The sequence below is a fragment of the Lontra canadensis genome, unplaced genomic scaffold (assembly GCF_010015895.1).
Source record: "Lontra canadensis isolate GAN:19392208 unplaced genomic scaffold, GSC_riverotter_1.0 scaffold62, whole genome shotgun sequence".
Taxonomy (NCBI): Eukaryota; Metazoa; Chordata; class Mammalia; order Carnivora; family Mustelidae; genus Lontra; species Lontra canadensis.
In genome coordinates this window covers 12474982-12490934 of record NW_022631056.1, presented here as the reverse complement: position 1 = coordinate 12490934, position 15953 = coordinate 12474982, and the positions used below count along the sequence as shown (strand labels likewise).

Below are 15953 nucleotides of genomic sequence, written 5' to 3'. Positions count from 1 at the left end.
ATATAACACTTAGGGATGTTTTAAAGCTAACATTAAGAAGAAAAAAATTTTAAATGGATATTTTCTTTTTTTTAAATGGATATTTTCTATTGAAAGTGACATAGTCATAAATGCCACATTGCCATAAAATGGTTTTGAAAAAAATAATTATCAGAATTGTTTTTCAATGATGAATTTTTAAGTTAATGTGTATTTTAGGTAAGAGAAGTAAATGTAGGAATGCCTAAATCAGACATGCATGCACACATACCTCACATTAACACGCATGCAGATTCATACAATATACAGCAACACATCACAAGACTTTGCTACTTTTGCATTTGGAAAAAGACCAGAGAGAGCAACTAAAAGGTGTTATGTATGGCCCAGTATATTGCCTAGGCATAATTTCCCTATATTTATATTTATATATTTATGGTATACAGTTATAACTGAAGATTTTGTGGATAGCAGCTGGCAATAAATAAAATTCAACTCATGAAACATAAAAAGAGAAGGACTTTGTTAGAACACTGTGACTGGTCCTGTGCTGGAAGTTGTTTTTAACATTGTTAAAAATACAAAATTTCCTTTGCTTTCCAGAACTTGTTCTTAACTCTACCAGAAGTTTGTTCACAATTCCTTAAAGTTTCATATGGAATATTTCCTGCCGTTGATATAGATTCTTTCTCCTGGGGTCATTGAGCTCCCAGAAGTCATTTCAATCATGGTAATATGAGTGGGTTGATTAAAGAATCAGATCTGAAAATAACATAATAAATGCATATATTCTAAGATGTACATTTTTTTCACATTTAAGCTTACCTTCAATTGGGATGTGTCGTACAATGAATGGCATAGTAGTGATATTTTTTTTCTCTTTATTTAAAGGGGATATATAAAATAATTCATAATAAAATTGATGGTGGCTTAGATGTAAAGATAGATGGTAACTTACCGTCTTTGCCATCTTTATGGTCACCCAGTGCCTAGAGAACCCCTTTCATTGTCACTTAGTTTGAAACCTCAGGGGTTGTACCTTACAATAAATTTCCTTAGCTTGATCAGCGGGAGTGAAGTGAGTTTAGTGCAGAATGATATAAATGATAGTACTTCTTACATCAAAATCCTTATACTTTGAACAGACACTTTATCAAGTGGCTGAGCAAACACAGCAGCTTTTGAAGTATTTGAAGAGCCATTGAATTTAAGAGTCTTCATGCCTTCACTCTTCTTTAATCTTATTAGTACAGGTCTTCAGAACATGGCTCTTTCTTGGTTCAAATTTAAGGACATAGATTATGCAATAATGCTTAAAACTTCTTATCTATTTCAACCTGTTGATATATCAAATACTTAGGAAGCTCTTGAATTTAAAATGAGAAGAAATCATAATTTTTTAAATGACATTCGAATGGATAAGGACCTATTTGATCTCTTTTATAGAAAAAAAGTCTTCATAAAATAATTCCATCATTCTATCATTTTTTTTTCCTACTGTATTTTCCCAAATTGAGTGAAGTAAACTTTTTGGTCCAATATCTTGTATTCACCAATAAAATGACCAAATGAAACTAATGAACAAGAATCGGTCTAGAGCAAATACAATAAATGTCAGATATTCAAACTCCATAAGGAATGTTAAGAATTCAGCCTTTTAACATCAATCTTTTAAACTTAACGAGATTAATCATTTAGATGAATATCACTTTATCTGCTTTTTAAATTTTTATTTCTCTCATGTTGTATTCATTCTGGCCTCTTTATCCTAAGAATTTCAACTTCAGAATTAAATGAGAAACTGTTTATGAAAAGATTTTGCCTGATTCTCTGTGTAAACTAGGTGCCCAGGTATAGAGAGTAGGGTAATTAGATTACATTAGACTGGTGTGTACATCCCAGCGCCACCCCTAAACCAGTTGCGTGTCTTTAGGCAGACATACTCTCCCCTTTTTCTGTCTCCCCACATTGTGCATTGGTGTCCTACTTTTACATCCAAAAATCTCATTGATGTATCTGTGCCTCTCCATTCATACTGTCCGAGGTTAGCCAGACTACTATCCATGGACTTCTAAGACTCCCGACTGTTCTCTCTGACCTGGTCTTTTCTTTGTCCATCTCATTCTACCCCTAACCTCCAGGTTAATTTTCTTGGTTGTCATACTCTTTCTCACCAATCTTCAACAATCTATACTTAATTACCAAAAAATCTTAACAGCCTAGCCCAGCCTTCAAAACTCTTTATAGACAGTCAATCCTACCTTTTCTCCTTGACTCTCTCTCCCACTGCATATTCCTTTCTGCCTTATTTTTTTTAAAGATTTTATTTATTTATTTTACAGATAGAGATCACAAGTAGGCAGAGAAGCAGGCAGAGAGAGAGGAGGAAGCAGGCTCCCTGCTGAGCAGAGAGCCCGATGTGGGGCTGTATCCCAGAACCCTGGGATCATGACCTGAGCTGAAGGCAGAGGCTTTAACCCACTGAGCCACCCAGACACCCCTCCTTTCTGCTTTATTTATAGACATTCAGGTGCATGTGTTATCTCTCCTTACAGCTATAAGTTGTAAGTAAACTAAGACCATATCTTAAGTCATTTTTTTTTAATCTTGCACAGTGCCTTATACATTTTGTGTACTTAGTAAGTGAGTGGGGGAGTAAAAATAACTTACTTTACTTTCCTCTAATACAAAAATATAAGATATGGAATTAGACCTTCCTTGGTGAATCAGAATTGTCCTAAATATTTCAAAGATGTATTGAGAACATTTTATGAAAAGACATTCTGTTAAGTGTGGGGAGGTAGCTATGAATGAAGGAAAGCCTTTTAAGGTATCTTGCTAGATTTATTCTATCTGCTACAGAATTGGAAACCATATTTAAAAACATAATTTGAAATAAGTGTAAATCGGTTCAGAGTTGTATATTCATAGAGATGTTCTTTAGTGAAAGATGGGGGTTTACAGGGATTTTGATGCTGTTTGGGTGCCCTGTGTGTGTGTGTGTGTGTGTGTGTGTATGCACATGAGAAAGAAGGAATAAGGGAATGCCTGAATGAGAGACTGGAAATCAGTAAATCAATCCAGGTGCTCAAATAACCGTTTTAAAATTGTTTGTTCTAAGCAGTGTCCCTAAAAGATGGGTTTTCTAATGCTCAAATAATATATGGTAGTAATTCACAATTATAAGGCTCTTCCATAATCATTACTTTTAATCTAGTGCTTTAAGTTATTATAATTTCTGGAACTCAAGAGTTGCTTTTATATTGTATTTCCTGGGTAATGTAGACAAAGGACTAAGTAATTCCAAAAGTGTCCACAGCTGAATTTATTCTTTAAATTATAGATCAGAGAAATAGGTCCAAACTGATGTTTTAAAATTTTCGTTATGGCTCTTTAAGCTTTTGCTTTATGACTACAAATTACACGTATTAAGTGAGTAGATTTCAACCATTTTAAGTGTGATGATCCCTTTCAGTGTCAAAAACAAATGGATTCTTTTATAATAATTGTTCTTTCAGTATTCTTGATTGAAAAAATATATAGGCAAAACCTTACTCTAAATCTTGTGATTTTTGAAATGAATCTGCATTTTATTAATCAAAAAAGATGAACATTATTTAAAATACAGTATCCGATGTGTATAATGACATAACTTAGGCTTCAGACAATGCCTGATGCAAATATAGATTCCCAGTCCCTTGTAATAACATAATTACTCATTCAGTGAAATCTTTTTAATAACACAGCTACCAGTGAATATCAACCCACAGGTTGGGAAATTCTGATGAGATGCTTGCTTTCTTCAGACACTACTACCAATTATCTGTGATCTTAACTACTAATTTAATAATTGATACTCTATTTCAGAAGTTTTTAAAGTATTCTAGGACACCAGTCTCTAAACTGTACTAATTTTTGTTCTTGTTTTTGCTTTTTGAAGATTTGTATAAGCATTTAATGAACTAGGATGAAAAACAAAAGCTAAACTTTAGTTGTACTAGTTCCCTTCATTCCACAAGGCTTCGTTTCTTTACGGTGTCCCCAGTTATTTATTTTCACTACCTGTGTTTTGCCATTAAATGATTTCAAATGCTCAAGTCATTTTCAGCTATATTGAGTGACTTTAGAATCTGCCTGTGTCATCTTTTGAATCTCAATCAATCTTTCTCTCTGTCTCTTTCTTGTTATACACTAACATTCTGATTATCAGTTTGAATTTGAATCAAAGTAGACTGACCTAGATTGAATGAAATGGAGCCATCCCACCCCCACCAAAAGTTCCTTTAGCAAGTTTGACTGTATCTGTTACCCAGAGAGAGGTTACCTGGGCATGAAAATGATGGTTATTGTTGGTCACCACATCTACTTTTAATGTAATACTTTTTAATGAAAATACACAAACACTTCTGAATTAAGGGTTTGTATACCAGAGAAAGAAAACACAAAGCACTTAAATCTCTTTGTATCCCTCCTTAGGCTAGAAGAAAGTTAAGATTTCCATTTCTACTGATGTACATTTACTTAAGGAATTTTGTATTAAGTGTCATGTCTAGACATTTAGACCATAATAAATTTGAACATAATAGCCATAGCTTTTATTTTGTTGTAAATACAGTAATAAAATATATCTAATAATTCACCCAAAAAACTGGATGTTAAATTATAGCAGACCTCATGAATGCAACATGAATCTGTATGTAACTTGAATAGACAGTATGTTTTCATGATCTTGTGTGTTAGTAGCAGAAGGAGGCCTGCTTAGGTCTGCACCCTTCAGACCATCCATGGACACTTGGTTCACTTCTGTGTTCCTCACTTTGATAACCAGGATCTAGAAAACTGGAATGAAGTTGGAGTTGCGGAAGGAGTAAAAAGCCATTTCAAATGAGAAATTCTTAAAGGTCCCGGGATTACATTTAGTATGTATCTAGTAATAGATGTAGAGGACACTGGGAGATAGCATAACTATTATTAAATATATGAAAGGTTACTATATTTTGAATTTTCCTTTATAGCTTTTCCAGGTTGAAAAGTCCCAAGAAATCAAATTTCTGCTCACTACAGAGGTGAATTTCTAATGAATGGGATGGGTTGTAGTAAGAGAAAAGTAAATTCTCTGTTAATAGGTATAGTCGGTCCTAGGTTGGATGATCATGTGATAAGCTGTGGTAGGATAACAAGGACCCATGAGTATGTGGAGCAGAGTCTCTAATACCCCCTTTCAAACATGAGTATCTCTGAAATATTCGAAAAGAAATGGGTGTATAACACAAATCAGGATTTAACAGTGTTCAGAATACTCCTTTTAAATTACTATCTCAGAAGATATTTTATAATGTCTCATTTCACTCCTGAACCGTTGTGATTCCTTAAGAGCTGTACATTCAAAATTGTGCTGGATACAGATGCAGCCGAATATGGAGGACATCAGAGATTGGACCACAGTACTGATTTTTTTTCTGAAGATTTTAAACATAATGAGCGTCCCTGTTCTCTTTTGGTAAGTAAGGTCTTTAAGATCTATTCATTGCATATTCATTTAATCCTTTATTTTTAAAGCGGTGTTTTTGTCCAAAGAAACAACTTTGTGTAAGTGGCATGTAAAAAAACAAAACGAAACAAAAAACCAACGGGGTGGGGTTGATAGAAAAGAAGTGAGCTGAAATGAGGCGGTGTGTGTGGTGCTGGGCTGAATTTGCTTTTGGAAAACTGATAGTAACAGGTATCTGGTGGACAATTGGGAAAGTTTGTCTATCACTAGGAATAAAAAATATTCCTCAAAAAATAAGGAGAAGGCATATTTTTCTATTTTTATGCAACACTTTACTTCCCTTCTGTTCTTGCTTTCTGTATAATCTTTTACATCCAGCAGATTTCTACATTATTGACTGTCTAATGGAGTTTAATTTAAAACACCTTAAGAGGGTCTATAAAAATCTATTGCTTTTCTTTCCTGCAGTCAAAGACTGAATTCATTCTACTTACAGAATTTTCTGATTTCCTCATATCACTGAGAAAAACATTAAATCATATAACTAATTTTTACTCTGTGTTAATACATATGATAGAATATTGCTTTAAACTACAAGGCTTCAATTCTTTTAAAACTGTAGGATCTAGAAACTCTACAGATTTAGAGGAAGACTTGTTTACTTTATGTCCAGATAGTAAGCTCGATCCATATATCTACGTTATGTTTTTTTTTTCCTTTTCCTGACTAGTCCTATACCCGCCTCCCCCATCTTCCCCTCCCTCCCTCTCATTCACATTCTCATTTTCTCATCCTCTTCCTCTTCCATCACTCTGCTTCAGATGCACATTTTTTCATCATGGAAGGTCTTAGATGAAGATTTGTTTCACTTTTATGAGGCCAGAATGTATCTAACAAACGTATAGATAGTTTTATCACAGCTGTTAAATTCTCTCTTTTCCAAAAATTTAAGTATAAGTCAAAGGGGAGAATCTGTAAGGGACGCCTGGTTCCCCCACTTTTCTACCATATTCCCACCTCTTAAAGTGGTGCAGATGTATCACTTTGTAAATCACCATATTGCCTATGGAGTCAGCTTTCCCAAGACAGTGGCATAAAATAAATGACAAGAGCCGAGATGAACAAGATTGTGTTGTAGATTATAGGCTCTGAGGAAAGTGTAATGGCCACAGGAGATATGAGGGTTATTCTAACAGTATGTGTGTTTATATAGGTGGTGACGATGGTGATACACATTTATGTAGCTTTAGATACAGATGTAAATCCATATGCATTTTTAAGAGGGAGGCCTGAGTGGCTCAGTGGGTTAAACCCTCTGCCTTCGGCTCGGGTCATGATCCCAGGGTCCTGGGATCAAACCCCACATGGGGCTCTCTGCTCAGCGGGGAGCCTGCTTCCCCCACTCCTCTCTCTCTCCCTGCCTGCCTCTCTGACTCCTTGTTATCTCTGTCAAATAAATAAATAAAATATTTTAAAAAAATAAAAAAATAAAATGATTAAGAGGGAGGGTTTCATGGTGGTATCAGATTTTATCCACAAAGAATAATTGTTGTAGTTTGTCGGAACATTCAGTTTTGCCATGTAAAGTTGATAAGAATAGTTTCTAAAATGAATTTTATTTTTTTAATATTGTTTGAGAGAGAGAGAGAGAAGACACAAGTGGGGGTGAGGGGCAGAGAGGGGGTAGAGAGAATCTCAAGCTAACTCTGCACTGAGTGGGGAGCCCAAACAGGGCTAAGTCTCACAACTCTGAGATCATGACCTGAGCTGAAATCAAAAGTCAGACACTCTCCCAACTGAGCAACCCAGGCGCCCCCTGAAATGAATTTTAAAAATTATCTTAGGAGACACCTGGGTATCTCAGTCAGTTAAGCATCTGACTCTTGATTCTGGCTCAGGTCATGCTCTCAGGTCCTGAGATTGAGCCCTGTGTCCAGCTCCATGCTCAGTCCAGCTCCCACTCTCTCTGTCCCTCTCCCTGCTTGTGTGCTCTGTTTCTCTAAATAAAAACATAAAATCTTAAAAAAAAAAAAATTATCTTAAAGTTCTGTAATAACCCCTGAGAGATTAAGGAAGATCGTTCAACTTGCAAGGAATGGAAAGGAATTTGGAAGAGTCAGGCAACATTTGTGTGTAGCAAACTTCCTAAAGCTTCATGTGTCCAGTGAGGGTTCTATGTTAGGTAGAGAGGCTTGGGAGAGCATTGAAAAGACCACAGAATGTTGTGGCAGCGAACTTGGGATCGAGCCCCCTGTCTGCCATTTACTAGCTCTAAGAAACTGAGTTCTCACCTTTTCTGCACTGCATTTTCCTTCCTCTGTAATGAGGATTAGTATAGGATACTCTCCACAGCAACAGATTCTTATGACGCATGAACTCATTAACTTGGCCAAGTTTTTTGGAAACCGCAAAATGCTATTTCACATGTATTTTAAAGGTATTGTTATGGCTATTCAGTTCTTTTTTTAGGTACGTTAAGCACATCAGGATACTAGGTGCTTTGAGGACACATAGTTAAGAAGAACTTCTCCCAATTTGGGGGAAGTTAATAATCTTACATCAAGGGTTCACCATCTATGGGAATGGGCAGAAAATATCTTGCTATGCTTTCAGTTCTTGTAAAAATAGGAAGATTCTATCATAATTAGAACAAGCCAACTCACAGTGGCAGCAACAGTCAGGAGATTATTTTGCAAGTGCTAATTGAATTTATCTTGCAAATAAGGAATGCACAGGTCGAAATTAGCAGGTGGAGTGGAGAGCAGCACATGAGCGTTGGTAACAGGTAGAGGAATATCGTGCTGCAAGCACATGAGAGACATAACATAGCTTCGCCCCTGCCTGTATTAGAATTCTGATCCAACTGGGTCAAAAAGGTGATGATTAGCTCTGTCTTCCCAACAGCAGCATCTTGTTTCAGTAACTTAAGGTGCTTCAGGAAACACTCATTTAAATGTCTTTAGACTCCAGGTTAAATGATCACTGGTTTTAATATAGGAATAAGAGAGCCCAAATAGACCTGAAAGTCCAATAAAACATGTTCCTTCTTGCCAGAGTTATCCTTTGAAGAGACAGAGGGGGGAAAAAAAACACATTAAAAAACAAACCTGTTCTAAGAATGCCTCATTATAACGGGACTCTATTAAACTAGGTCATATGTGCTGGGATCCGATCAGGGTTCTTGAAATGACTGCAGGCATTCCAGGTCTCATTCCACCACCAGCGAGAGGTCACTCTTGCCTCCCACACGCCTGGAATAAAGGGGAGAAGAGAAGCCTTCTTTCCTTCTCCATAAAATTTCTGCCCATCGTAATAAGGACACAGTATTTACCAAAGCTTAATTTGCAAGCTCAATAATCCAAAGGATTTGCTGAATAAGTATCAAATCTGCTTTCAAAGATAGTAACAAATAGTGGCTTGAAGGAATTTTAAAATAGCCACGCAAGCTGCTGATCCAGCACCTTCCCTATTATGAACTCCATCAGTTGACGCTGGGAAGCCCCGCGAGAACCGTGGGTGCACTACCGTTGACACACCTTTGCTAAGGTCAGAGTCGCCCTCAAATGCCAAGAAGCGATGGGAAAGAATTTCTCCATTCTCCTTTACTGGCAATTGTCAGAAACTACCCTTTAGCACACTCATTTCCCTATATCTTGGTTTTGTTTTGTTTTTTAAAGATTTTATTTATTTGACAGAGAGAGACACCGTGAGAGAGGGAACACAAGGAGGGGGAATAGGAGAGGGAGAACCAGCCTTCCAGCCCAGCAGGTAGCCCGATGCGGGGCTCAATCCCAGAATCCTGGGATCATGACCTGAGACAAAGGCAGCCGCTTAATGTGTGAACCACCCAGGCGCCCCTATATTTTTGTTTCTGATAGAGGAACTTATATGAACCTATATGTTACTTAAATGTTGGTCAGTGCACTGGAAGCAGGGAGGCTTTCTTTCCCTTCTCTGGTTCATAAATTCAAATTCCCTGGCACAAATGGAGGAACAGATTATTGCACCTAAAAAGAGAAATAGTTTCCTTTACAGTAACTCAAGTAGTCTCAAGGGTGAAATATGAATAAGGCAATAATTTCAGCATTTATTACTTTGCCAGTTTGGCTCCTCATCACTAAAAAGTAGATCTGTTTATGTGATTAAAAAAAAAAAAAGAATTAGATCTGTTTATTCTTATTCTAAATTTGGGAATTCAGAAGCAGACTTTTGGTTTAAATATGGAATTTGGCATAGGTGTATCTTTATTGTAGTGGAAATACAATTTAGCAGTTGGGAAAATGTCTTTTGCTCTATCCCAAATCATGAACATGTTTAGGTTTTTCAGATAAGAAAAAAAGTCAAACAATTCTTAAAGCTTATTCTTTTTTAATATTTCTAAATCAGATAATACAGGTTTCTATATAGAAATATTAGTATCACTTTTCTCTTAGTCTAACATGAAATAATGAATTAGAATAAGATTTATTTTTTCTCAGACAATACTTTATGAACTAAAACATATATATGAAAATTAGAATTATTTTATATATCAAAATTATTTTTCAAAATAATTTGTAATTCTTTTATGATAAATGTGTGTATGAAGACTATTAAAAGTCTAATGCCCTTTTTATCAAATGATGTTATCACCCTTCAATTATGTGCTATTGCTAAATTTAGCAATTTCTAAGGAAATTTTAAAATTAAGGTATTTTCTAGTTAAAAGTTATTTTAAAATTTTCTGTTTTCAAATTTTTGACACCCTGTTTTCAAAAATTGTATAATTAATTTTTGCAACTCAGTTATCCTCGAAGAACATAATACTTTGCCTGGAGGTCATAATATAATAGATGATTGTGTGCTTTGGTCTTTTGTTGTCATGGGTTTTTTTGTTTCTGGGTTTTTTTTAGTCATGTTAGTTCAACATAGTGATTAAGTCATTAGGGTAGTCAAAATAACTAGGTATATTAGTATGCATTTGCCTCTCTTAAAAAGTGAATTGGATTATACTATGGAATTCTGATTCCTTCTGAAGTGCTGACTATAAATATAGCTAGAAAATATTAAATTCATGACCATACATTACATTGTCTTATATGTTCTTAATGTGCTCCTAACCACAAAGTCTTTAGGGCTCAATGGCTAACACATGGGCATGGTATATATGTTGATCAGCATATATTACCTGTAGCGTACTAAACAATTTTTCAATACATACACTTAAATATAAATTGTTTATATTTAAATATGCTTAAACATTTTCATGTTTAAACCTACTCAAATTATGTTCATATTTCTTTTCATTTTCTATATGAATCAAAACTATTTTTAGAATTCAAATTATAAAATGAGTGTTACAGAGCCAGTACTTAGCACTAAATTATAGAGCCCCCAAACTGTTCGTGTCTGTGATTGTCTCATCGTAAGGATTAGTTCTGATTATCTTAAATCCTTTAGTATAATTGGTAGTCATTTCCTAACCACTAAGAAAATTGATTTACAGACTCAGAACCCTAATAAAGAAAAAAACTCAAATTTCCATAAATAGCCAGAGTTAAGAAAAATCACTTGCTTGGGGAAATTCTTTCACGTTGCCTATACTGCAAGGGCTCAAGAGCAACATAAACACATTCTAGTAATTAACACTGCAGTGAAAAATATAATTACACAATATTCCCGTTAATGATACTCTACAATTATCAACTGAAGGTTTTTTGAGCAGATAGTATTAAGAGGTCTCTAAGTGTGACTGGAGTTGGCCTCATAAAACTCCTTACATAAAACGACCAGCATCATTTAGTAAGAGTTCTTGGAGCATTTTTTAACCATTGAATGCCAAAAGAGGAAACTCAACGTATATATTGCAAGCCTTGAACTTCTTGTCATCCCTTTTGTTTTACTCTTAGATTTGGGTTGGCTAAAATACCAAGAGATCACAGAAGGGAAGAGTGTTTCTAAATTATAAGTTTATAGTTTTCATTTGTATTTCATTAATGAAATTAGTTATGAGGTTATGAATCAAACAGAGTAGGTGCCAGAACTCTGTAGGATTCAAACAGGAGATTGATGTGACCTGTCCTGCCAGATCACTGTGCCACACTGAGCAGAGATCTATCTTTATTTGTTTAGGTCTGACTTGTTTGTTTCATTAAGATCTGTCTCCAGTGCCTTGAACTTACCAGAATCCTTTTATATGCATATAAGACCATACCTAAAATCAGAGAAATGTTTTTAATGTAAAGGTAACTGAAATTCTTTTATCTAGTCATTGGTACTACTGAAAAATTTAGATTGATCTTCAGTTCTAAAGTACTTAGAAGAGTTCAGAATCATTCTATTATAATCTGCTGCCCCAGTGATTAGTTAAACCTAGTTTAACTATACACACAGAACAGAGTAAGTATATGGCAAACTCCTTTGAAAGGGCAGAACACTGTCTCCTGACTCCTGCCTATTTTGATGAGAATTGGAGAGAGAATTGGTTGAACCTGTAAATAATAGGAAAAATAGAGGGAAACAGGTTATGGCATTGACATAAAGGGTTTCCCCACACTTAATGATGGCAAGGGCATACTATTTATCTTTTGGAAGTACTAGACGCAAATCGAACTGTGAGACATTGAACTACCCAGTGACTGTTAGCATTTGTGAAATTTTGATGATCATTTTTGAAGATTAGAAAAACTCTTCTCTAGTTACTACATTCATAATATAAATTTCTTTTTTAAAATGCCATCATTTTACAACTACTTTAACCTTTATTGTTCAAAACTAACCAACTAGATTAGTGTATCTGATTTTTTTTAGAATTGTGAGAGTTCTTTATGGCAAAAACCTTAAGGGAAAGCATTGTGTTCATTTGCAGAGTCGAGATGTATTGGACATCCAGTAGTTTCATTCAGTGAAAACCAGCTGTTCTGTTCCTTTATTATTTTTTTTTTCCTTAAGGGTGCCTGCTTTGCATCTTTCATTCTGGTTCTAAACTATAAAAGATTTTTTTCTTTCTTTCTTTAACCCATCAGCCAGATTTTTACTTAAAGATAAAATGACTGAAATAATAAAATATTCACAGTGTCAGAAATGGAGAAATATTGTCACAATGATGCCAGCAGTCTAATATTATTTTTACTGTTTCTTAACAGTAAATATATTTAAAGTAGCACATAGATAAACATCAAGCAGTTCAGTTCACTTCTTGATTTTGTAAAAAGTATTTCAGATATAAGTCTACCAAAGAATATCTTATGATATATGTACACATTGGGCCCACTTTTATTTATTCTTTTATTCATTGTTCATTATTTTATTTTGTCATCATTGGCACCTACTTTGTCCACTGGCACCTATGAAGAGTTAGAAATGTGAAGACTTAGGGCTTCTACCCTTATAAAGTTCATAGTCTGGTTGGGAGGACATAATCATAAACTTGAAAAAAAAATCGCAAATTGTGTTAGATGTTCAGAAAGAAATAAAAATCCCTTTGACCAGAGAACTTGGATTCACCTCTCATCTCTGCCACTTACTAAGTGTGTGACCTTGGGAAAATTATTTAGCTGCCCCGTGCCTCCATTCCCTCATCTGAAAGATGGAGGTGATCGCAGTGCTGCCTCACAGGGTTGTCCTGAGGATTGAATAAACTAGGACCAGAAAGACGTGGAGATCCTCCCTGATGGAGGGCACAGACTGAGCGCTTAGTAGCTGTTAGCTGCGATTATCGTTTGGCGTCCTCACCATACAGAAGGGAGATCAGGGACCCAGAGAGGCAAAGCAACACAGCCAAGGTTGCCCAGATTAAAAAAAAAAAAAAAAAAAAGAAAGAAAGAAAGAAAGAAAGAAAGAGGAAACAAACAAAAATGCATCATAGAAAACAAAGTGGAAAACCTATGCTATCTAATGTTGTCAAGAGACACCCCTCTGTGGAGCTGGAACTTTTTTAAATGCAAGAGATAAGGAACTAGCAAGGTAAAGAGTATTCTGAGCAGGGACCCAGAGAAGGGAGGAAAGACCGCCCCCCCCATGGGAGGAGCCTGGTGTGAGGGGAGGAGAGACTCATGCCACACGGAGCTGAGATGGGAGATGGACTGTCTCGCAGGAAGGGGCGGAGTCAGGACCCTGCAGGGCTTGGAGAGGATGCGTACTGCGTTTTCAATGCAGGGCGAGCTTTTTGGCTGGTTTAAGTTGGGGAGGGACCTAAATACCCTTAGGATCCCTTATATTACCTTTAAAGTTTATTTCTTAAAATGACAGAAGACACAACAGGATGACAAATAAGAGTCTTGGTGTCGAGCAGTGTTCTGTATATTACTTTTATTCACCTGAATAGAATAACATTGTAACCTCAGGGCAGCCTTCCTGTACCACCGGATAGTGCCTCATCAGCAGCGCGTGTCCTTCAGAGCCCGCGTGTCTGCGGGACGTCGGGTTTTGTAAAGTGTATGGCGCCCTCTAGTGGGGGTTGCTTCAAAGGCGTCTCGCTTAGGTACCGGGACTGCTGAACCGTAGAAACGTCTCCTGGGAGCTTGCAGAAGTGTCACGATAACTGTAACTTGAAGCAAATGTGAGAGGGCATCGTGTCCTTTTGACATAATGTCATCGTGTTCGGTATTCTTTCAGTGTTCTTTCAGTGGCACTGACATGATTGTGTTGACTTAGGTGTACATTCCAAGCCGAGTGGGCCTCATCCTTCAGAATGTGGATATGCCCAACTGAGGAGACGGAGTTTCAGCTTCCCCAGAAGCCAAGTGTGCTTTGTTTTCCTGTCCGCCTTGTCACAGAGCTTGTAATGTGTAAGCTGGCGAAACACGGCTGTCTAGACGAAACATCAGACGTCTGAAATGTAATATTGGTTTATGCAAATGAACGTCAGACTTTGGCTAGAGGGGGGTATGTTTTTGAAATTTCAAGGATCCTAGACTCTCTTTTTCCAGGCATCCGAGCAGCTAGGATTCTCAGATGAAGTATTCTGTGTGATGCCTTTAAACAGCTTTTCTTTCTAGGCCAATATTTGATCCTTAAAGTTCACATATGAATCATGTGTCATGTATGATTATTTCTGTTGAATGTATACAGTATTTTTTTAAGAAGAATATTGGGGTACTTTATTTGTTCTAAGTATATCTTGGTATAATATATAAAGCACCAAGGTTGTTACTATGTTTTTTTTTTTCAAATTGTGTTTAGAAATACTGTAATAAGTATGTAGTAATGTAGTAATGATATAAAATTAAGAGTTGGATCAGAGATAATATAAAACCATTATAAACTTGTCCATGCTTCATTTTGCCTGTTTTATCTTGTGATCTCTGCTTCATTTAGTATCTTGGTGGATGCTGATATCTCCGTCTTTCTGAAGACCTGAATTGGGAATTGTAACATTTCAGAAAACGTCTTTTATTGTTGATCAATAAAAAATAAAAAAAAATTTAAAAAACTGCAAAATTGCCTTTGCTAATATTTATTTCGCTGGGCTACCATTGGGATTGATTTAGAATGAATGTTAAAATGTTTATCTTACCTCTCATACCCTCCCCACATATATGCACGCATGCACAATGGGCCAAACATGGGGGTTAATAATAGTTTTTCTTTAGGTACTATTTTGTAATGTAAGATTATATTGACTAACTCAGGTATCCAAGCTACTCTGCAGCTGTAAACCTGAACACTTTCAGACGTTGAATTAACTGTCTCAACTCAGTGGGATACTCAGTCATGAAATTGCCAGTCAATTCATTAAATAGCAGGCCACGGGTCTAAAATCAGTGACATATAATTCATTCATAACTGAGAAATTGTGATGCATTTATAAAACAAAGTATCTCTCACTTTTTTAAGATCTTATTTTCTCCTTTACGTTAATACCTATACAGTGATGGCTTCTTTTTTGTTTTTAGCCTGATTATTCATGACTAATAAGCAGTACTTGGAAGTCTTTACATTAAAAACTTATTCAGTACTGGAAAGGGTTAGCAAAAGAGACTTTTATAGCTAAATCTATTATATATTTACCATTTTTCTTATAACTTAGGACTGAAACATGGTGTTTAACTTCAAAGTAGAGTAATAGTTTGATTTCCTAACAGAATCAGGATTGCTAGCTGATGATGATACCTACTAGGAAATGTTGCTGAAAGCCTCTGTGTTGCTTGTTACCGAATGTTCTGAATATCTTAGCACAGCCATGATCTGTGTACTGCACCCTTTACCGATAACCATTCAACATACAGGGGCGCCTGGGTGGCTCAGCTGCTTAAGCATCTGCCTTTGGCTCAGATCCTGAGTCTGGGATTTGTGTTGGCCTCAGGGTCCTGGGATGGAGTCCTACATCAGGCTCCCTGCTCTGCGGGGAGTCTGCTTCTCCCTTTGCCTGACACTCTCCCTGCTTGTGCTCTCTCACTCTCTGGCTTTTTAAAAAAAAAACAACAACAACATTACAACATACAACCATGATGTTTTATGTTCTTGTTCATCATTTCTTACTTTGGCATTTCATTTGTGTGAA

General features: G+C 36.1%; 1 protein-coding gene across 1 annotated transcript in view; it reads left to right on the top strand.

Moving 5' to 3' along the window:
- Positions 1-14884, top strand: part of GBE1 (1,4-alpha-glucan branching enzyme 1) — a gene marked incomplete at its 5' end in the record, with an annotated part of 215685 nt that extends 200801 nt beyond the window's left edge. The window contains 2 exons of the mRNA XM_032877990.1: positions 5362-5479; positions 14105-14884. Of these exons, the coding sequence (XP_032733881.1) occupies positions 5362-5479; positions 14105-14161 (175 nt within the window). The remainder of the gene's footprint in view (positions 1-5361; positions 5480-14104) is intronic.
- Between the last annotated feature and the right edge of the window lie 1069 nt (positions 14885-15953).